Genomic DNA, 22,392 nt, shown 5'->3' with positions numbered 1-22,392 from the left:
TTGTTGGGAGGCCCTGGGCCTCTGGGCTTCAGTTTCTCCGGCTGTCAGGCGGGTCCCGGGGCGGCTAGGAAGGAGCGGCCCAGAGAGGGAGGCGCGCCCGCGCTGCTCGCAAGCAGAACCTTGGAGGCGGCGGCTCCGGGAGCTGGCGGCGCGGCCGGAGCGGCGGACCCGGCGGACCGGGGGGCGGGGCGGACAGGCCTGGGCGGAGCGGGAGGCGGAGGCGCCGCGTAGGCCCGGGAGGCCGGGCCGGCCGGGCTGCGAGCGCCTGCCCCATGCGCCGCCGCCTCTCCGCACGATGTTCCCCTCGCGGAGGAAAGCGGTGCAGCTGCCCTGGGAGGACGGCAGGTGAGCGGCGGCGGTCGGCCCGGGGTCCGTCCTCCCGGGCACCGCTCCCTTCTCGGCCGCCCGCGGAATCTGGGAACCCGAGGCCATCACGTCTCCATGTCTGCGGGTCTCTGTGAGGGCGTGTGGTTCTCCCTGTGGGTCCCTGGCGCTCTGTTCCGGTTTCTGTCTGTCCGTGTGGGTCTCTGCCTCTCCTGCCCTCCGCCACTCCCCGCCCCCTGTCTCCCTTTCCGCGGCACTCGTTCTTCCCCCAGCACCTTCCCCCCCCGCCCGTGGGGCCGTATTTCTCCACTGACTTCCCTTTGTGAGTTTCTGATCCCCTCTTTGCTAGTCTCTCTCGTTATGTGTTTCGTTGTGTCTGTGTTTCTCCACCAGCCTCCCTCTGTGTGCATGCGGGTCTCTGACTCCGCTGACCTCTCACCATGGATTTGTGTTTCTCAATTTGTCTCTGATCCCTGAGGACATGTATTCCGTTTCTCTGGTCTCTGCCTTCCTCATCACATCCATATAGCCTCAGACCCTACCCTTCCTCCTTAACACTTCCCCCCCATCCTTCGCAGGCCACCAGCAGAACCCACCAGACAGAAGCTCCGTGCTCTGCCTGGCTGGTCACTGCCTGGCACGTACTAGACACTCCTTATACACGCAGTAGTCCATTTCCTGTGCAGCTGTATTGGCCCTACGTGAAAGATGTGAGCTTGGCCCACACCTTAGCTAATTTTGTTTCTCGCTAAAGCAGAATGGGGAAAGCGATTTGACTGCCTCCATTTGTGGGGCACTTGAGATGTGTCCCTGTAAGTCTTCTCACAGAACACATGACTGGATCTCCTCCTGGTGAATGACACCTCATTTCCTTCATGTTTCTTAAGTCCGTCAGGTGCCATAAGATTCTGGAATTTAGTGGCCACAACTTGTACTTTTGGGGATTTTTCAGACTTGGTGTTGAAAGGAGAAGACAGGAATACAATAGAAAGCGTGGACTAGAGTTCGACCTGGGCAGGAGTCCTCCTTAATTATGTGAGCAGAGACCCCTGCATCTTTCTGACCGCAGCCTTTCCATCGCTGAGACAGTTATCACAGTATTGACTCTGCAGGGCTGTGTGAGGATTAAAGGACAGCATACATGTAAAGACCATGACACTGCCTAGCACAAGAGGAGATGACAGTTGTCTTCCAGTTACCTTTGCAGTTTTGAGGTGCTGTAACCAGAGCACCTGAGGATTCAAACCTTGTAGTACGAAGGTTTGTATGAGATAAGAAAGGAAAGGTAATAGAGGAGCATTTCTATTTCCTGATCCTTTTCCATAGCTGTTTCCAGAGAAATTTACTGATGTCAGTTCTGTGCTTTTGACACAGGGATGGTGCAAAGATCCACGCAACTGATGCAGGCTAGTGTAGCTATCTAGTGTAGGCTCTGGAGCCAGCCTGCCTGGGTTTGAATCCGCCTCTTACTAGCCTTGGGCAGTGATTGATGAGGGAGACAAAGCCTCTTCTGGACTGCCCCTCAGAGCCAGGATGCCCTGGGCCTGGGAGCCGCTGGGACTGCAAATCTGGTTTGCCACCTGGGGGCACCAGGAGCAATTGTTCCCAGTGTCCACTGTCCTGAGGAATTGAGACTCTGGGTTCAATTCAGTTGCTCAGCAGTTTGTGCTCTTAGAGCACAGGATGATGCCCATGGGGATGTGCTCCTCATAGGAGAGGGGAGCAGGACCGAGGGAATAGCGTGTGGAAGTGCTTGGAGTACCCAGTCCACGCCGTTCCCCTGGATAATAGTCACTGCTTCTTTTCCTGAAGGTGGGATATCACCCCATATCCATCTCTCAGTCTCTACCCTGTCCCCAGAAAAAGCCCAGAGGGCAAGGGAGAATCTGTAGAGGTTCCAGCCTTCCCAGACCACTCTCAGGACTGGGCTGTGCTCCTCCCCAGCTGAATCCCCACCACAGGATAATGGGGGGTAAGTCAGAAGCCCTGGGGGGTGTCCTACCAGGCCACCTCTCAGCTGTGTGTGGAACCTGGGCCTGGCTTCAAGGCTACTGGCTTCCAGGTTGGCAGTTTCTCTAGAAAAAGGGAGGAGTTGGTCTGGCTTTAGCGTGTGACTTAAGGTATGCCCTGACTGCTTTAACCCTTTCTGTAACTCACTTGGCAAGCTCTCTGCTGTCTGGCCTGTGCTTGCTGTGCTGGGGCCACAGATAAGAATCTGACATGGCCTGAGAAGCAAGGACACAAGGCATTACAAAAAAGTGGGAAGGAAGATGCCGTGGGAATACAAAAGTGGGAGCGTTATGGGGGCAGGGGGCAGTGCTGGCCATGACATTGGAGTTTGGCTCTGAAGGATCAACAGGGGTCCTCAGGCAGATAAAGGAGGACATTTCAGGAGAAGGAGTAGGCTGTGTGAGGGCTGGAGCAGGAAGGAATATAGCAAGTGGAGAAGCTCCGAGGTGCCCAGCATGAGAACATGGGGCGAAGGCTTGGGAGCAGCTGGAGTTGGGGCCAGGTCACAGAGGGCTTTGACTGTCAGGCCAAAGGGCTTGGCCTTTGTCTGGCAAACAGAGGAGGGTCATTCAGAAGATTGAAGGGGTCTGAGCAGGGCAAGGAACAGATGAGTGAGGAAGGATCAGAGCGGGACTTAGGAGATAGAATTTGTTTATTTATTTATTTATTTATGAGATGGAGTCTCGTTCTGTTGCCCAGGCTGGAGTGCAGTGGCGTGATCTCAGCTCACTGCAACCTCCGCCTCCCAGATTCAAGCTATTCTTCTGCCTCAGCCTCCCAAGTAGCTGGGACTACAGGCACGCACCACCACACCCAGCTAATTTTTGTATTTTTAGTAGAGATGGGGTGTTACCATATTTGCCAGGCTGGTCTTGAGCTCCTGACCTCGTGATGCACCCACCTCCGCCTCCCAAAGTGCTGGGATTACAGGTGTGGGCCAGTGCGCCCGGCCAGGAGATAGAATTTATAAGACCTGATAGCTAATCGCTGACTCTTAAGATTGTGAAGTGGATTCCTTTGCAGATTACTTTGGGGAGCAGGTAGGGGGAGTACAGAAGAAGCTTCCCCCTTCATGGATTCCTCAGCTCCTGTCTCAGCATACTCAGGAACTTCCAGAGGAGGGGTAAAGGAATCTGGTGAATTCTGTTTCTTTGTATTTGCTAACCAAAAGGCTGTCTCCTGGCATCACCCCAGCGTCTATGATGTTCAGCTGTTTTTCCAGTTTCTGAAATCAGTGCCTGTGCTGTACCCAGCCCTCATCTTTCTTTCCCTCTCCATCTCCCATCTTTTATCACATGAGCCGCCTCTTGGTCTAAAGGTTTGAGGCTCGTTCAGTGAACTGCCACTGACAGTTTGGGCCTTGCGTTGCTTCAGGGGCAGGTCTGATCTTCCCAGAGTAAACATTGGTCATTTTACCTGGACTAATGCCAGCACACACCTGTGTCTGGGTGGCCTTTCTGGTCATTCTTGGAAGCAGGATGGAGCCACGGTTTCTGCTGGGGTGGATCTGTAGGGGAGTGGGTTTGGAAAGCTGTGGGTTGCATCTCTAAGGTGGGGACTCCTGTCATTGGCTCAGGACATTGAGCCACTGTCGTGGGGAGGAGCACATACAAGTGACAGGAGCCTCCTCATCCTTGCCCTGAGCAGCTCTGACCAGGACTCAGTCACAGAAAGTAAGAGAGCATTGAGGAGCTGGGGCAGCCCTGTGAACTGGGAGTGGTTCACAGGGCTTCCCAAGAGCGGGTGGCATGGGTTGGGTCTAGAGAGGGAGGCAGGATTCCCATGCATGGCAGTGGCATGAGCAAAAACATTAAAGTTGCTTTTGTACTAATTCCCAGGTGCTTGGGGTAGACCAGTTATGTACAGCCTCCTTGTGGGGAGGCCAGAGAAAGGGTCTGTCAGAGGGCCAGCCCTGCCCTGCCCTTCTGACCCTGTCCTGCTCTTGTCCCAGGTCCAGGTTGCTCTCCGGCGGCCTCCCTCGGAAATGTTCCGTCTTCCACCTCTTCGTGGCCTGTCTCTCACTGGGCTGCTTCTCCCTACTCTGGCTGCAGCTCAGCTGCTCTGGTGACGTGGCCCGGGCAGTCAGGGGACAAGGGCAGGAGACCTCGGGCCCTCCCCAGGCCTGCCCCCCAGAGCCGCCCCCTGAGCACTGGGAAGAAGATGCATCCTGGGGCCCCCACCGCCTGGCAGTGCTGGTGCCCTTCCGCGAACGCTTCGAGGAGCTCCTGGTCTTTGTGCCCCACATGCACCGCTTCCTGAGCAGGAAGAAGATCCAGCACCACATCTACGTGCTTAACCAGGTGGACCACTTCAGGTAGCGCCTGCCCCCACCCTCTGCCCTCTCGGCGCCCTTCCCAGGCTCAGGCTTCTCGGGGCCTGTGAGAGGCCAGCTGGGGCAGGGGCAGGAGGGCGGGAGGTGGCAGACCCCTCTCATTGGGTGTGACAGGAATCTTTGAGAGGGCCCTGATCTAATTTCCATTTTGAAAAGCTCACTGTGGCTGCCGTATGTGGAATGGATTATACCAGGAAAAGAGGAGAAGCAGGGAGACCAGTTAGGTGGTCACTGCTGTGGTCTGCGATGACAGTGGCTTGATGGCGTGGTGGGGGGTGGGTAGAGAGGTGCTGTGGAGGAAGTCCAGACAGGACTCCCTGGGGATTGGCCCGGGGATTAGGGAAAGGGAGGGTCAAGGCCATGGCTTTAAAGTTGCCCACAGTCTGGCGTTATCCTAAAATCCCCGCCCTTACCAAAAAGCGCTCCCTTCCGTGACCACAGCCTGAGATCTCACCCACCAGCCCCCAACTTCTTTCCCTCTAGGTAACTCCCAGTGGAAGATGGATTCTCAGCCCCACCAGCCTGATCTTCCCACCTTTTCAAGTCCCCTTGATCCAGATCCCCAGATCCCCCCACCTTTTCCCTGCCACCCTTCTTGTCTTTACTTCCTCCTTACCCAACCTGGAGTCCAAGGTCCGCCATTAAAATCCTTCCTGGCATACTCCCTCAAGCCTCTGACCCCTTGCTGCTGGCGTAATCCCAGCCTGATTTACTCCAGCTGTCTGCTCCACACCTGTGCCTGGGCACTGGAGGGTATGGAGAGAAAAGACAGCACGTGAGGCGGCCACGCTGCTGTCCCCATGCTGATGATCCCCTGCCAGGAAGGCCCTCTGCCCTGCTGGGAGCCTCACTTTCCTCTGGTCTGTCCACTGCAGCCTTTAAAACCATCTGTTCTCCTCATTCATCCTCCATCCTCACTCTTAGCTGATGACTTTGCTTCCAATTTCAGAAAACAGAATGAAATGGAAGAGAACTTTCCCCAGTTCCCTCCATGACTCACCTGCCAGCCTCTGTGCACAGGGACTCAAGGCTGTCCCAGCTTCTGTCCGGGCTGACTCCCACCATCCCCATCCCTCAGTGTTTCCCCCCACCCCACAGTTGGCCCCTTCCTCTCCCTCTTGATCAGCGCTCCTCTCCTGGAGCATACCTGTGAGCACACACACCCTGAAGTGGCTCCTCTCTCAAAGGAAAAAGACTCCCTGGATCCCACATCCCTCGAGGCTGTCACCCTTCTCTGCTTTCTGGCAGACCTCCTTCCCTTTCTCTCCCCTCGTCTCTCTTGAACCCCTTCCGCTCAGACTCCTGCACCCACCATGTCACAGAGCAGCTCTCACTGAGGTCACCAGCCACCTCCACTCTGTTGGTCCAGAGGCCGTGCTGGGCCCTCATCCTGTGGAACTGCCAGCAGCATCTTCTTTCGTAAAATGCCCCTGCTTGGGGCAGCACTCTCTGGTTCTCCCTCCACACTGGCTGGGCCTCTGTGTCTGTGCGTTCTGCTCGTCTCCCTGAGCTCTCCCCATCGGGGCTTCTCCAGACTCGGTGCTTCGGCAGCCCCCCCTTTTCTAACTCCAGGTGTTCCTTGGGGCATCTCATGTCATCTCCAGCATTAAACCACGTCTCTACTCTGATGATTCCTGAGGCTATTCCCTGGAGTTCTCTCCTGAACTCCAGGCTCAACAGCCCAGCCATCTACACAGTCCCTCCACGTGGTGGCCTCAGAGCTACTGCAAGCTTCCATGATCACAGCTGAATTGCTGGTGGCCTGCCCTGCCCCAAACCTGTAGCTCTGTCCTCTTCTCCACGGGAATGGAAGCTCTTTGCTCCCATTGCTCAAGCCCAAAAGCCCAGGGGTCATCCTCAGCCGCTCCTTCTCTGTCATACACCGCATCCTATTCGTCAGCAAAATCCATCTAGAATCTGCCCGCTTCTTGCTGTTTCCACTGCCACCTCCTGAGCTGGGCCACCTTCATCTTTTGGTCTCTCACCTAAATCATTGCCATAGTCTCCCAGCTGGTTTCTCTGCTTTCACCCCTGCTCTGACAGTCTCTTCCAGCACAACAGCTAGGGCAGTCCTGTCCAGGCATAAGTCACAGCACGCCTCTACCCTGCTCAGAGCCTCCATGGCACCCATCTTACCCGAGTCAAAGCCCCGTCCTTCAGTGGCCCTTGGGCCTTGTGCAGTCACTGTGTCACCCCCAACATCTCCTTCTCCACCCTCGCCCTGCCTAGCTGCCCGTTGTCTGCTCCTGCCTCCTGCTGTGGCAGCGCCGTCTCCCCTATGCAGAGCCCTAGGCACCCACTGCCCGGTGGGTGATCTCTTCAGGCCTTCAGGTTTCTGTCACTCAGTTCCCCTGGCCCTCCCTGATAGCCCCATTGAGGACAGGAGCCACCTCTACCCCCAGCAAGATCACCCTCCTTGCCTGCTTTGCTTTTCCCCCCAGCACTAACCACTGCCGGCCACGCTTTGTGTTTGCTTGTTTGTTTCTGTTTCCTTCTATTGGAATCTCAGTTCCTTGAGAACAGGGCCTGGTTTTTCACTGCTGTACCTCCCGTGCTTTGAATGGTTTCTGGCACATAGTGGGTGCTTAGTAAATATTTGTGCGATGAGTGGAGGGACAGCCCCACAGGCTGAGTGAAGTCAGTGCTGGGCCAGAGGGCAGCATAGGCACCATGGGGACCCCCAGGTGGGTGCTGAGCCCCAGGCAGTGAGCCCGTGTGCTGCCCCTGCCCAGCCTTGGCCACCCTGCACAGGTTCAACCGGGCAGCGCTCATCAACGTGGGCTTCCTGGAGAGCAGCAACAGCACGGACTACATTGCCATGCACGACGTTGACCTGCTCCCTCTCAACGAGGAGCTGGACTATGGCTTTCCTGAGGCTGGGCCCTTCCACGTGGCCTCCCCGGAGCTCCACCCTCTCTACCACTACAAGACCTATGTCGGCGGCATCCTGCTGCTCTCCAAGCAGCACTACCAGCTGGTGAGGCCCGGACAGCCTGCTCTGCTCAGAGCCGGGAGCTCCCTCCAGGCGGCAGGTGGTGGGAAGGATGGGGCAGTACCTCTGGGGCCCAGCAGATGGAGCCCTGCCCTGGCCTAGCAGGAGGACTTAGGAGCAGCAAGAGTGCGAAGAGCAGGCGAGCCAGTCAGCCGCAGCAGCAGAACTGCTTGCAAGCTGGCTTCAGAAACTTGGGTGGTTAGTGGCCCTTAACATTGAAGAGTGTAGGGGCGGTTCAGGTGCACCTTGCCCACCTCTCAGCCAGTGTCACCAGGACCCTGTTTCTCTGTCCATCTCCCAGCTCTCCTTCCCTGCACTGGGTTTATTGGCAAGGTGGTGGTTGTCACTGCAGTCTGTATCCATCTAGGCCCCGGTCTGGCGGGAGATGGGGCCCTTCCCTCCTAGCTCAGGCAGGAGTCCAGCAGTGAGCTGCACTGGCTCTTGATTGGCCAGCTTGAGTGCTGAGCCCACCCCTTAGCCAGTCACTGGCTGGTGGACGGGCAGGCAGGAAGAACCATGTGGCTCAGGCCTGGGTCTCCTCCTCTCCAGGCCATGCAGGAGCCACCTTTATGTAAATGAAGCCCCTGAGCCAGGTGCAAGAATGGGTGTCTGTCATGGAACCCTGCTACCCCGCTCACACACACAGGAAGAGATGAGGGCAGGGCCACGAGGAGAAAGGGGAATGGGGGAAGCAGAAATCAAGTAGGAGCTGGTGCTTCTGCCCATCGACAGTTCCCCAAAGAGATCCCCTCTGGCCAGCCAGACATTTTTGAGAAGGTGAGCATCTCACACAGATTCAAGGCCCCATGAGAACAGGAGAGGGACTGGGATGTGCTGCTTCCTGCCGCCCCCAGCATTGCAGAGGTGGAGGAGCCTGTAAGCACCTGGGGCTTATTCAGAACCGCCAGGGGAGAGGGGCACTCCCGAGTGGTAGGAGACCAAAGGCCCCCCCCGGGAAGATGGGCCGAGTGACGCTGCTTGTCTCTGTGTCAGTGCAATGGGATGTCCAACCGCTTCTGGGGCTGGGGCCGCGAGGACGACGAGTTCTACCGTCGCATTAAAGGAGCTGGGCTCCAGGTGAGGTTCCCCAGGGCCCTGCTGCCACCTCAGCTGTGGTGGCTGCCCTGAGATTTTCTTCTGTTTCCTCAGATGAAGCTCCCGGCGTCTGGAGATGGCCGATTCTGATCCCTGCCCTAACCCTGCCCTGCATGGTCTTTTAGCCAGTTCCTTGCCCTGTGGGCCCCAGTGTCCTCTCCTGCAGGCTGGGAGTGCAGGCCCCTTCCTGTGAGACCTCAGGGCAGCTGGTGGTGAGGGCTGGGGCTCCAGGAAGGGCAGCCTGACCCCAGCTTCCTTGGACCTCCCTAGCTTTTCCGCCCCTCGGGAATCACAACTGGGTATAAGACGTTTCGCCACCTGCATGACCCAGCCTGGCGGAAGAGGGACCAGAAGCGCATCGCGGCTCAAAAACAGGTGCTGGCAGGGCTCCTCATCGGGGATGGATAGGTGGTGATGTGGGGAGCCAGCAGGCCCTGGCTTTCACCAAGTTCTCCTTGGCCCAAATGGCCCCATCCTCCCCTGCTTGGCCCAGGTCAGTCGACGGGCATTCTGCTTAGGCACCGTGCCCTGCTCTGGTGGCTGCTGTGGGCACCCTGGGCACTGTGGGTCAGCCCAGACCTCAGGGTCCATGCAGGCTGGCAGGGTGGGGTGGGGGAGGTGTAGCTGAAGGTGCCAGAATCCCAGCCACACCCGGGATGCAGGGATCCCACCCTCAAACAGCCCCTTCTCTAGGAGGCATATGCATCCAACAGGAGATCCTGGCTCTCCTGCTTCCTAGTGGGGCACAGCCCTGAGCAAGAGGCTTCACTGCTTTGAGCTCTGGGTTCTTCCTCTCCAGTGGGGACCACAGGACCTCTGATGGCGAGGTTGTGTGGGGTCAGCGGGTAGTTGGCACCCATGCAGCGCTGAGTCCGTGCTCTTTCCTCCCCTCCTCCCCAGGAGCAGTTCAAGGTGGACAGGGAGGGAGGCCTGAACACTGTGAAGTACCATGTGGCTTCCCGCACTGCCCTGTCTGTGGGCGGGGCCCCCTGCACTGTCCTCAACATCATGTTGGACTGTGACAAGACCGCCACACCCTGGTGCACATTCAGCTGAGTTGGATGGACAGTGAGGAAGCCTGTACCGACAGTCCACATGGCTCAGGCTCAGGACAAGGCGTCAGGTCGCAGGCCCAGCTCTGACAGGATGTGGAGTGGCCAGGACCAAGACAGCAAGCTACGCAATTGCAGCCACCCGGCCTCCAAGGCAGGCTTGGGCTGGGCCAGGACACGTGGGGTGCCTGGGACGCTGCTTGCCATGCACAGTGATCAGAGAGAGGCTGGAGTGTGTCCTGGCCGGGACCCCCCCGCCTTCCTGCTCACCCTACTCTGACCTCCTTCACGTGCCAAGGCCTGTGAGTGGGGAGGGCTGAACAGGACCACCTCTCATCAACCCCACTTTTGTTCCTTCCTGCTGGGCTGCCTCGTGCAGAGACACAGCGTAGGGGCCATGCAGCTGGCGTAGGTGGCAGTTGGGCCTGGGAGGGTTAGAACTTCAGAAACCAGAGCACAAGCCCCACAGAGGGGAACAGCCAGCACCGCTCTAGCTGGTTGTTGCCGTGCCGGAATGTGGGCCTAGTGTTGCCAGATCTTCTGAGTTTTCGAAAGAAACTAGAATGCTGGATTCTTAAGTGATATCTTCTGATTTTTTAAATGATAGCACCTAAGTGAAACATTCAAAAAGTATGGCAGGCCAGACAAAATGTGGACCGCTCACATGTCACTTTTGGCTGAGGGGCAAGGGGAGGGGTGGGTTACAAGCTGGCGAGGAATTGGGGTGGGGCTGGGACGACAAGTCCAGGGGGGAGAAGCCAAAGGCGTGAGGGTTCCTGTACCACCTCTACCCCACCAAGGCTTCTGGGCAGCCCCCTGAATGCCCTTCTGAGCAGTGTGACCACCCTCAGGCTCTCTCTGGGTAAGCTTCCTCCGGCCTCACTGAGACACGGAGGAGGGAGAACGGCTGAGGAGATTCACCCACAGGACTGGAGAGAGGCAGGTAGGGCACTCAGCCGGGGCCTCGGGTCATGGCTTGAGCGGGGAGGAGAAGGGGAAGTGGGAGGATCCCTGTGGTGGTCCCTCAGCGCAGAGGGACTACAGTGGTCACCGAATGCCCAGGAGCAGTGAGAAGACACGGAACTGGGGAGTGCTCTTGGGGGAATCACTCGGAGGGAAGCCCAGAGCCCATGAGTGTGGGAGGCAAGGGACCCTGCATGTAGGCCACTCCAAGGCATTTGGCTGCCAAAGATGCAAGACAGAAGGCAGAGGAGACCATCAGGCCCCAGTAATGTGGGTCTGTTTTAACACCGGGACACCTGGATCCTGAAGCAATGGATTGTGGTCCCAGAGCTCAGGAAGGTAGAATCCACAGCTCTGGTTCAAAAGACTTCTCCTCTGAGGATGATCAGGGCTGCTGTGTGCAGTTGTGTGGGTTGCGTACTGTGTAACCTGTGTATAAGCCAAGGGATTTAAGCAGAAAGGGCTGGGGTAAAGCTTCAGGTTCAGGTGTTTAGTCCAGGGTCTTTGTGATCCTAAATTGACCTTGCCCATCGATTCAGCCACACCCACTATTGTGATGGGCAGACAGGCCTCGACTCTAGTGCAAGGGTGGTGGAGAGGGGACTGTGCCAGTTCCCTGGACAGTCCCAGCTGCTTCATCTTGGACTGACATGGACACCGGGCAGTAACACCAGCTCTTGGGAGTTGGTGGGAACGGGTGTAATATCAAAGCTCCCAGCTCTGCACTCTCCTGTCACATAGGAAGACCTCAGAAAATGGAGGTTCCTTCCTTTCTACCTGCACTGGGGGAGTGCAATGAGCAGAAGAAATGCGAAGGTCCCTCCGCCTTGTGAGATCAGCTGACACCTGGGCTGCATCCCTAGCCCTGCAGCCTGTTACTTCCCTTAACCACCACCCCCACCTCCATCTTCAAGGCTGTGCTGCTCCCACCTCCATCTTCAAGGCTATGCTGGGCACTCCAGGCTGGGCGTGACGCATTCCAAATCTGCAGCTGCCCTCACTCTGCATCCTGGGCCTCCACCACTCTCCAGGAGAGTGGGAGACGCCTGAGCCCTGGGTGGCGAGGAGAAGCGGCAGTCCTGTGCTGCCTCAGTGCCCCACTGCCTCCTTCGTGGAATGGACTTGACATCCCTGCCTCGCTGGCCAGGGCATGGCCGAAACCTTCCCAGGATGTAGGAGCACCTGGCACAGCGCTTGGCCAGTGAGGTGGTGGTTGCAATAATAACAACCATCCCTTGTTGAACATTCACCAGATACCAAATTCTCCACACCGCATTTCACTTAGGCCTCCCTACCTAAGAGCTGGGTCCTAATTCACTGGTTCTGCAGATCAGGAAGGCAAAGCACAGACAGGCAAGTAGCTTGCCCAAGGTCCCAGAGCTGTAAGGGATGGGGGGCTGGGATTGGGAACCCCTGGAATCCACTTTCAGAGCCAGGTTTCTTCCCCCTTGCCCTGTATAGCAGGTGCCCATGAGCAGGTGTTCCTTCCCCGCAGGTCTCCCTCCTCTCCCTTGCTGGAAAGGGCAGATGGGGAGGGCTGAAAGGAAAACAGGGCCATGGTGGAGGTGCAAAGGCTCTGCCTCAGGCTCCGCTGCCTCGAGGAAGACAGGGATTCTGCTGCTGGGTGCTGAGGAGCGCTGATGGGGCATTAGTGGGACCCAGCGTGTGGCATTGTAAATGAGAGCTGTGTGGAGTGCTTGGGGAAGGCTTCCCCGAGGAGGAAAAGTCTTGCTGGTGGAGAATGTGTCAGCAGGAAAGGGAAGGGATCATCATATGCAAAGGCAGAGAGCCTGGAACAAGCATGTGTGTCAGGTACCCAGGAGCAGCTTGAGTGTTCCCGGCACCCATGATACTGTGCAGAAGTGGGGAGGTGGGCAGCAGAGGGAAGGCTGGGGTGAGTCATGAGGATCTGTGAATGCCACACTAAGCAACTTGTACTTTATTCTAGGGGTGCAGGGGTTTTGAGGAGTTTCAAGCATGGGAGAACTTTTTTTGTTGTTCTTTTTGAGACAGGGCCTCTCTCACTCTGTTGCCCAGGCTCGAGTGCAGTGGTGCGATCTCAGTTCAATGCAACCTCTGCCTCCCGGGTTCGAAGTTCTCCTGCCTCAGCTTCCGGAGTAGCTGGGATTACAGGCATGCAGGACCATGCCTGGCTAATTTTTTGTATTTTTCTAGTAGAGAGATGGTTTCACTATGTTTGCAATCTGCCTGCCAGAGTGCTGGAATTATGGGTGTGAGCCCGGCCAGGGGAGAACTTTTGAACACTTACCTGTGTTCTGACACAGATCCTTTGGGGGATAACAAAGATCTTTTGGGGGACCCAGGGTGGACTCTGAGGAAGGAGAGAGCCCAGTCCAAGGGAGAAACGGTGAAGCCAGAATGAGGCAGGGAGTGGGGGTGGGGATGCTAAGCCCCCAGAGCCAGTAGGAGCCCTCCCTAGCAGGATCAACCAGACGCCATCAGGCCTTCCCTTCACGGAGGGTGGACTCCACTGCAGACTGTTTCCCAAAAGGCCAAATGGACGGATGCATGGCCTTTTTGCTATCTCAGCCCTCATGCCTTGAGAACATATTTTACAAAACAAAAAAAGAGAAAAGCAACTTTCAGTTTCAGCATCAACATGTAAACAGCTTGGCAAAACCCCATCTCTACTAAAAAAAAAAAAATTAGCTGGGCATGGTGGCGGGCACCTGTAATCCCAGCTACTTGGGACGCTGAGGCAGGAGAATCGCTTGAACCCTAGAGGCAGAAGGCCGCAGTGAGCTGAGATCGCGCCCTTGCATTCCACCCTGGGCAACAAGAGCAAAACTCCGTCTCTAAATAAATAAATAAATATAATAAAAACACCAAGAGCCATCCCTATAACAAGAAAAAAGAGCCTGTTTTACTGAGGCCCTACGACAGTCACCCAGCTCCAGCCGCCTCTAGCGTTCCTGTCTCACCTAAGGAGGTGGGACAAAGCTAAGACACCTGTGAAGACACCAGGGATACGGATGCACTAAAAGACCAAGATTTAATCATAAAATTAGAAACGTGCTTCCCCATTTTCTAAATCTTGCCACCACATCAACGGGGCTCCAGTGTAACAGCAGTGGATTGTAGCTGAGGGAACTATTAGGCACAGTAATTTTTTTTTTTTCCTGAGACGGAGTCTCGCTCTGTCGCCCAGGCTGGAGTGCAGTGGCGCAATCTCAGCTCACTGCAACCTCTGCCTCCCGAGTTCAAGCGATTCTTCTGCCTCAGCCTCCCGAGTATATGGGACTACAGGCATGCACCGCCAAGCCCAGCTAATTTTTGTATTTTTAGTAGAGACAGGGTTTCACCTTGTTGGCCAGGCTGGTCTCGAACTCCTCAACTCAGGTGATCTGCCCATCTTGGCCCCCCCAGAGTGTTAAAATTACAAGTGTGAGCCACCACACCTGGCCTATGTTGGTTTTTTAAATGTTAAACCTGTTTTGCACATATGAAATAAATCCTGTTAAATTGTGGTGTATTCACAGATTCACATTTATTCATAAATTCAATTTGCTAATATTTTGCTAATAGTTGCATCTATATCAGGGATCCCTAACCCCCAGGCCTGGGACTAGTAACAGTCAGTATCAGGCCACATAGCAGGAGGTGAGTGTCAGGTGAGCCAGGATTGCCACCCGAGCTCTGCCTCTAGTCAGATCAGCGACAGCATTAGATTCTCAGGAGTGTGAACCCTATTGTGAACAGCACATATGAGGGATCTAGGTTGCAAGCTCCTTATGAGAATCTAACTAATGCCTGATGATCTGAGGTGCAACAGTTTCATCCCGAAACCATCTGCCCCACCCACCATGTCCCATGGAAAAATTATCTTTCATGAAACTGGTCCCTGTTGCCAAAAAGGTTGGAGACCGCTGATCTATGTTCATGAGAGGTATTGGTCTGTAATTTTCCTTTCTTCCAACGTTTTTATCTGATTTTCATATAGGAAATGCTAGCTTCATGAAATGAGTTAGGAAGCATTCCCTTCACTTCTATTTTTTGAGGAGAATGTAGAGAATTGGTACCATTTCTTCCATAATGTTTGCTAGATTTGACAACAAAACCACTGGTCTGGTGCTTTCTTGTTTGCAAGGTTGTTTATTGATTTCCATAATTTATCTATTTCCATAATAGATATAGGCCTATTGGGATCATCTATTTTCCCTGTGTGAGTTTTGGTTGTTTATGTCTTTCAAGAAATTGATCTGTTTCACCTAAGCTATCAAATCTGTGGGTACAGAGTTGCTCATAATATTCTTTTGTTATCTTTTTAATGTCCTTGGGATCAGTAGTGATGACCCCTTTCTCATTTCTGTTATCAGCAATTTGTGTTTTTTTTTCTTAGTTAGCTAGAGGTTTATAAATTTTACTGACCTGTCAAAGTACTGTTTTTATTTCTTTTTTCTATTGCTGCTGCACAAACTAGCACATTTTTACTTCATTGAATTTTTCTATTGGTTTCTTGTTTTCTATTTTATTGATTTCTACTATAATTTTTATTTCTATCCTTTTGCTTGCTTTAGGCTTACATTGATCTTTCTTCTCTAGTTTCCTAAGATGGAAACTTAGATTATGATTTTAAATCTTTCTAATCTCTTCTAATATATGCATTCAATATTATAATTTATCTCCAAGCACTACTTTCACTGCTTCCTATAAATTTTGATACATTGTATTTTCATTTTTATTTAGTTCAAAATATTTTAAAATTTCTGTTCAGACTTCTTCTTTGACCCATGTGGTATCTAGAAGTGTTTTGTTTAATCAGTTATTTTGAGATTTCCCATCTACCTTTGTTTTTGATTTTGTTTAATTTCCTCTGAGAGCACACTTTATATGGTTTGTATTCTTTGAAATTTGTAAGGTGTATCTTAAGGCCAAGTATGTAGTCTATCTTGGTGAATGTTTCATGTGAGCTTGAGAAGAATATGTACTCTGTTGCTGTTGAATGAAGTATACTATAAATGTCAATTAGCTTCAGTGGCTTGACAGTATTGTCCAGTTCAGCTATATCCTTACTGATTTTTTTGCCTGCTAAATGTGTCAATTACTGATAGAAGGGTGTTGAAGTCTCCAACTATAATAGTGGACTTGTCTATTTCTCTTGCAATTCTATTAGTTTTTGCTTCACAGACGTTGATGCTCTGTTGTTAGGTGCATACACATTAAGGATTTAACAATGTCTTCTTGGAGTATTGACCCTCTTATTATATAATGCCTCTCTTTATCCCTGATCATTTTTCTCCCTCTGAAGTTTGCCTCATCTGATATCAATACTGCTACTCCAGTTTTCTTTTGATTAGTATTAACATGGTATATCTTTCTTCATACCTTTATTTATTTTTATGCTATTTGTGTCTTTATATTTAAAATGGGGTTTTTTTACAGACAACTTATCACTGGGTCTTTTTTTTTTAATCTGCTGGCAGTCTTTGTGTTTTAGTGGGTGTGTTTAGCACCATTCACATTTAAAGTGATGATTGAGATAGTTGGATTAGTATCTACCATGTCTGCAGCTGTTTTCTAGCAGGTGCACTTGTCCTTGTTTTTCTTACCTTCCCTTCTTTTTCTGTCTTTTCTGGTTTAACTGAGAATTTTACATGATTCCACTCTTTTTACTTTCTAGCATTATGATTATACTTCTTTCAAAACATTTTAATTCATTGCCCTAGAGTTTGCAATATAGATTTGCAACTAATCAACATCCACTTTCAAATTGCACTTTACCGCTTCATGCGCAGTGCAGGTGTTTTCTAGCAGAGTATTCCCAGTTCCTCTCTCCTCACCCTTATAAGAGTGCTATTCTTGATTTCACCTATCCTTTACTATGGACCCCAACACAATGTTGCTATTATTACTTTAACCAGGCAGTTACCTACTAGATCAACTAAGAATAGGAAATGTAAAATATTTTCTATTGTCTTCATGTACTCCTTTCCTGACACTTCCTTTCTTTATGTGGATCTGAGTTTCTAACCTGTATCTCTTCCCTTCTCCCTTAAGAGCTGCTTTTAACTTTTTTTTGTAGGGCAGATTGGCTGGCAATAACTCTCATTTTTTTGCTTGTCTGAGAAAGTTTTTTTTTGTTTTGAAACAGGGTCTTGACTGTCACCCAGGCTGCAGTGCAGTGGCCAAACAAGGTTCACTGCAGCCTCGACCTCTCAGGCTCAAAGGATCCCACTTCAGCCTCCCAAGTAGCTGGGACTACAGGACCGTGCCACCACACTCAGCTAATTTTTAATTTTTTTGTAAAGTTGGGGTCTCACTATGTCACCCAGGCTTGTCTCAAACTCCTGGGCTCAAGCGATCTTCCTGCCTTGGCCTCTCAAAGTGCTGAGATTACAGGTGTGAGCCACCGTGCCTGGCCCTCAAAAAGTTTTTGTTTCTCTTTCATTCTTTTTGTGAGAGCAAAAAATTTCTATAACATGGATGTCACCATTTTTAAACCATCATACAATCCACCATTCTGTAGCCTTTACATACACAATGTTTTCTTCCCTTTTGAAGGATATTTTTGCTGGATATAGAAATCTAGGTTGATGGGGTTTTCTCTTTTTTTTTTTTTGAGGCGGAGTCTTGCTCTGTCGCCCAAGCTGGAGTGCAGTGGCGCGATCTCGGCTCACTGCAAGCTCCACCTCCTGGGTTCACGCCATTCTCCTGCCTCAGTCTCCCGAGTAGCTGGGACTACAGGCATCTGCCACCACACCCGGCTAATTTTTTGTATTTTTAGTAGAGACGGGGTTTCACTGTGTTAGCCAGGATGGTCTTGAAATCCTGACCTCGTGATCTGCCCACCTCAGCCTTCCAAAGTGCTGGGATTACAGGCATGAGCCACTGCGCCCAGCCAGTTTTCTCTTTCAACACTTTAAATATTTCACCCTTTTCTCTTCTTGCTTGCGTGGTGTCTGACAAGAAGGCTGTAATTCTTATTCGTTTCCTATATAAGTAAGCTGGGTTTTTTTCTATGGCTTCTTTCAAGATTTTGTGTTTGTCTTTGGTTTTCTACAGTTTGAATATGATATATGTAGGTGTTGATTTTTTAAAAAATATTTATCCTATTTGGTGTTCTCTAAGCTTCCTGGATCTGTGGCTTGGTGTCTGCCTTTACTTTTGGAAAATTGGGAGCCATTATAACTTTCACGATTCTTCTGCTCTATTCTTTTCTTCTCCTTGTGGTGTTTCAATTGTGCATATATTATACCTTTTGAAAATATCCCACAGTTCTTGTATTATCTGTTTTTTTCCCTATTTTTTTCTTTGCATTAGTTTGGGAAGGTTCTATTAACATATCTTCAGGCTGATTTTTTCCTCATCTATGTCCAGTCTACTGATGGTCCCATCAAAGGCCTTCATCATCTCTGTTATAGTGTTTTCTCTTTCTCTTTCTTTCCTTCCTTCCTTCCTTCCTTTTTTTTTTTTTTTGTTGTTGTTGTTGTTTTAGACAGTCTTGCTCTGTTGTCCAGGCTGGAGTGAAGTGGCACCATCTCAGCTCACTGCATCCTCTGCCTCCCAGGTTGAAGCGACTCTCATGCCTCAGCCTCCACAGTAGTTGGGATCAGAGGTGCGTGCCACCATGCCCAGCTAATTTTTTATAGTTTTAATAGAGACTGGACTTCACCATGTTGCCCAGGCTGGTCTCGAACTCCTGAGCTCAGGCAGTCCACCTGTCTCGGCCTCCCAAACTGTTAAGATGGAGAAAGCTGCCATATAAAGAGTTATCTTAGGGGGACCAGGGCAAGATCTGAGGGATCAGTTAGTTGGCTATGCCCCTTGTCTGGGCAAGACACTGCAGTGGCTTGGGTGGGGTGGTGGCAGGGGTGGTGGGGTGAAGAGCCTAGGTCTATTTTGAAGACAGGGTATCTATGAGGGGTCTCTGTTTCTACTCTTCCAGAACACACCACCACCTGCAGCTGTCTCCTGCCTCCAGTGCACCAGAGTCTGGAGCACGCTGCTTCTCTGGAGGGAGATAAAGACACGGTGGCTACCTGGGGAGATAAAACAGCACCAGCAGGAATCAGGGGTTGCAGAGGAGGGAACCTGGCCCTGGGCTGTGTGTGTGTATCAGTTGTGATGTGCATAATCATCTTTGGTCTTATTTTTTCCAAGTGACTGGAAAAGTTCATTTCTAGCTTACTTACCTCTCTCTGTTCCTTCCTTAAACTCCTCTAGCCTGGCTTTTGTCTCTGCCACTCCTACTAAAACCACTCTGCTCAAGGCTGTCATCAGTGTCTCCATTGCCCAGCCCTGGACTGTCAGAGCCACTCCGGGACAGTTGCACCAGATGCATGAGTTTCCTGATACAGCGAAATCTCAGCAGGAGTTGACACCCACCTGCCTGGTGCTCTGGGATGAATTTCTGCACAGATGCAACCTCTGTGGGTGGAAGCCGGGATGAGGTGTATGCATCTGTGAAGACCGGCCTTCCATCTGTTTTCTGATGCAACCAAAATGCTTCAGGGCTCGTCATATCTGGAGGTTTGATGGCTACAGATGTGAGGGGCTTCCAGGTAGAGCTCAGCCCTGAGACCTGTGGTCCCCTGTCTGGACATCTGTATGAAGATGGAGAAGCGCCAGCCAACCTCTCCACAACCCTCCCCAAGTTCTCATGGAACATCCTCTGATGGTCCCTCTCGGTGCTGGGTTCTGGCAGGAGAAAGAGAAGTCAGGGAACAGAAGAGCTGCTCTGCCAAAGTCATGCCCTTCTTGGAGACACAGGGAACTCCATCTGTCATTCTCACTCGCAGTTTGCTGTGGCTCTAATATGTTTTCCAGATGAGCATGAGCAGACGCGATGTGTTTGCCCTCCAGGTCTAACCCATGCAAAGCCTCCTGGGAACACATCTCATGCTATTTTCCCTTCCATCAGCTGGATGTGGATGATGATTAGGAACTAGGGTGAGGTGGAGCCAGAAAACACAAGGAGCCTGGATCCCTGAATGACCACATGGACATACACATGCTGAAGACTGCCTTGTAAGCAGGAAATAAACATCTACTGTATTGAACCTTTGCACGTAGGGACTATTTGTTATAGCAGCATAGCTTTACTCTGACTAATACAATCCTTGCACTCAGAGTTTACAGTCGTTTTAAGGAGACAAGACTCAGTCACACAATTCTGCAACAATAGTAGGTGGCTCAGAAGAAGAAGGGGCTATAGGGTTTAGACTTCCAGTTCTGAAGTCACAGGCTGCAGGCCCCTGGATATGTGACTTTCCTATCTAATCCCTTTTCTGGAAAAATGGAGAAGAGTCAGATTGGGGGGAAGACTCTGTCAAAGGTTCATCAGTAGGGCTTGAAGCTAGTCAAGATGAGACCAATGATGTCAATTCTTAGAAAGGACAAAAGAAAATCGCCTCTAAATCCCTAAAAACTTTGGCTGCTACAGGGATGGGATGGAGGCCAGAGTTTCCTAACTTCTCTCCTGTGACTCCCCATACCTCAGAAGTTCCCTGGGGAGGAGCCCTGAACCTAGGTGTGTGGGGATTTCATTATTCTAAGTGAAGTAACTCAGGAATGAAAAACCAAATGTATATTCTCACATATAAGTGGGAGCTCAGCTATGAGCATGCAAAGGCATAAGAATGATACAGTGGACTTTGGGGACTCAGGGGGAAGGGTGGGAGGTGGGTGAGGGATAAAAGACTGCACATTGGGTACAGTGTACACTGCTTGGGTGATGGGTGCCCCAAAATCTCAGTAATCACCACTGGAGAACTTACCCATGTACCCAAACACCATCTGTTCCCCCAAAACCTACAGAAATAAAAATAAACACATAAAAATAAAGATGTAAAAAACATAAAAAAACTATGAATTAAAAAAAAGAAAGTTGGATCACCAGCTCTCTTAAAAATAGTAAGACCAGGTCTTGGAGGGCTGCATTCCAAGCAAGGGTGAAGGTGGATGCCTCCCTTCTATAATTCTCAGTTCCTGCCTGGCCGACTTCACTCATTAGGGCACTTACTTGGCTCTTGTAGACAGTTGAGTTTGAGACGTTTGGTGTAGAGAATGTTACCCCACAGTTGCCAGGAAGCAAATGCAAATTTTGGTATCCAAGGGAGGTCCTGGAACCAGTCCCCCCATGTAGTCAACCAAGGGATGACTGCATATCCTTTTAATGTGCTGTTGAATTTTAGTTTGTTAGTATTTTGTTGAGGATTTCTTCATCAACATTTATCAGGTATATTGGTTGGCAGTTTTATTGTAGTTTTTTACTTTTCCTTTTCTTTGAGACAGAGTCTCGCTCTATTTCCCAGGGTGGAGTGCAGTGGCACCATCTTGGCTCACTGCAACCCCTGCCTCCCGGGTTCAGGCGATTCTCCTGCCTCAGCCTCCCCAGTAGTTGAGATTTCAGGTGCGTGCCACCATACTCGGTTAATTTTTATCTTTAGCAGAGATGGAGTTTCGCCATGTTGGCCATGCTGGTCTTGAACTCCTGGCCTCAAGCAATCTGCCCACCTTGGCCTCCCAAAGTGCTGGGATTGCAGGCATGAGCCACTGCACCCAGCTGCTTGTAGTTTTTTTGATCTGGCTTTGATATCAGGGTGTATCACGCTACTAACAAAGACATACCCTAGACTGGGTAATTTATAAAGGAAAAAAGTTTAGTTGACTTACAGTTCCACATGGCTGGGGAGGCCTCACAATCATGGCAAAAGGTGAATGAGGAGCAAGTCACGTCTTACATGGCAGTAGGCAAGAGAGCTTGTGTAGGGGAACTCCCCTTTATAAAACCATCAGATCTAATGAGATTTATTCACTATTATGAGAACATCACAGGAAAACCCACCCCCATGATTCAATTACCTCCCACCAGGTCCCTCCCATAACGTGGGAATTATGGGAGCTACAATGCAAGATGAGATTTGGGTGGGGACATGGCCAAACCATATCACAGGGTAATGCTGGCTTCATAGAATAAGCTGAAATAAGTTATCTCTCCTTCTGTTTTTTGGAAAAGTCTGAGGAGGATTGGTGTTAATTTTTATTTAAATGTTTGGCCAAATTTACTAGTGAAGTCACCTTGTTCTAGGCTTTTTTGTTGAAAGGTTTTTGATTGCTGATTCTATCTCCTTACTAGTTATTATTCTGTTCAGATTTTTTATTTCTTCACGAGTCAATCTTGGTAGGTTTCTAGGAATTACTCCATTTATTCTAGGTTATCCAGTTTATTGGGGGTATAATTGTTGGTAGTATTCTCTTATAAACCTTTTTATTTCTGTGGCACTGGTTGTAATGCCCCCTCTTTCATTTCAGATTTTAGTAATTTTTAAAAATTCTACCACTGAGCTATCGATGCTGATTTTAGTAATTTGAGTCTTCTCTCTTTTTTAATCTAGTTAAGAGTTTGTCAGTTTTGATCTTTTCAAAAACCCAACTCTGTGGCTGGGTGCAGTGGCTCATGTCTGTAATCCTAGTACTCTGGGAGGCAAAGATGGGAGGATCACTTGAGGCCAAGAGTTCAAGACCAGCCTGGGCAACTTAGCTAGATTCCTACCTCTACAAAAAATAATAAAAAAATTAGCTGAGTATGGTGACGCATGCTTGTTGTCCCAGCTACTTGAGAGGTTGAGGCTGGAGGATAGCTTGCGCCCAGGAGTTCAGGG

General features: G+C 51.1%; 2 protein-coding genes across 6 annotated transcripts in view; one reads left to right on the top strand and one right to left on the bottom strand.

The window, feature by feature from the left end:
• The first annotated feature begins 186 nt into the window (after window positions 1-186).
• B4GALT7 (beta-1,4-galactosyltransferase 7) lies at window positions 187-19,788 on the top strand. 3 transcript variants are annotated; one of them, XM_054556268.1, is made up of 6 exons: window positions 189-345; window positions 4,286-4,648; window positions 7,418-7,643; window positions 8,652-8,735; window positions 9,024-9,128; window positions 18,953-19,788. In XM_054556268.1, exons 1-6 carry the CDS (start codon window positions 296-298, stop codon window positions 18,980-18,982), a joined length of 858 nt encoding a protein of 285 aa, XP_054412243.1. In that variant the 5' UTR covers window positions 189-295; the 3' UTR covers window positions 18,983-19,788. The 3 variants fall into 3 exon arrangements, with proteins under 3 accessions (XP_063580483.1, XP_054412243.1, XP_024102657.2); XM_024246889.3 differs by lacking the exon at window positions 18,953-19,788 and adding an exon at window positions 9,654-10,383; XM_063724413.1 differs by lacking the exons at window positions 8,652-8,735; window positions 18,953-19,788 and adding an exon at window positions 9,654-10,383 and having other exon boundaries at window positions 187-345.
• Window positions 12,690-22,392, bottom strand: part of LOC100438975 (SUMO-interacting motif-containing protein 1) — a 43,874-nt gene continuing 34,171 nt past the window's right edge. For 2 of the 3 annotated variants that reach the window (XR_010140083.1, XR_010140082.1), the window contains one exon: window positions 12,690-20,539. Coding sequence is in view for 1 of the 3 variants with exons in the window: in XM_054556270.2 (XP_054412245.1) it covers window positions 13,322-13,327 (6 nt within the window). In the remaining 2 variants the exon portion in view is untranslated. The remainder of the gene's footprint in view (window positions 20,540-22,392) is intronic. The other variant, XM_054556270.2, reaches the window with a different exon arrangement.

This window comes from Pongo abelii, chromosome 4, assembly GCF_028885655.2.
Source record: "Pongo abelii isolate AG06213 chromosome 4, NHGRI_mPonAbe1-v2.0_pri, whole genome shotgun sequence".
Taxonomy (NCBI): Eukaryota; Metazoa; Chordata; class Mammalia; order Primates; family Hominidae; genus Pongo; species Pongo abelii.
The sequence above is the reverse complement of the archived record's forward strand: the minus strand, read 5'-3'. Positions and strand labels throughout refer to the sequence as shown.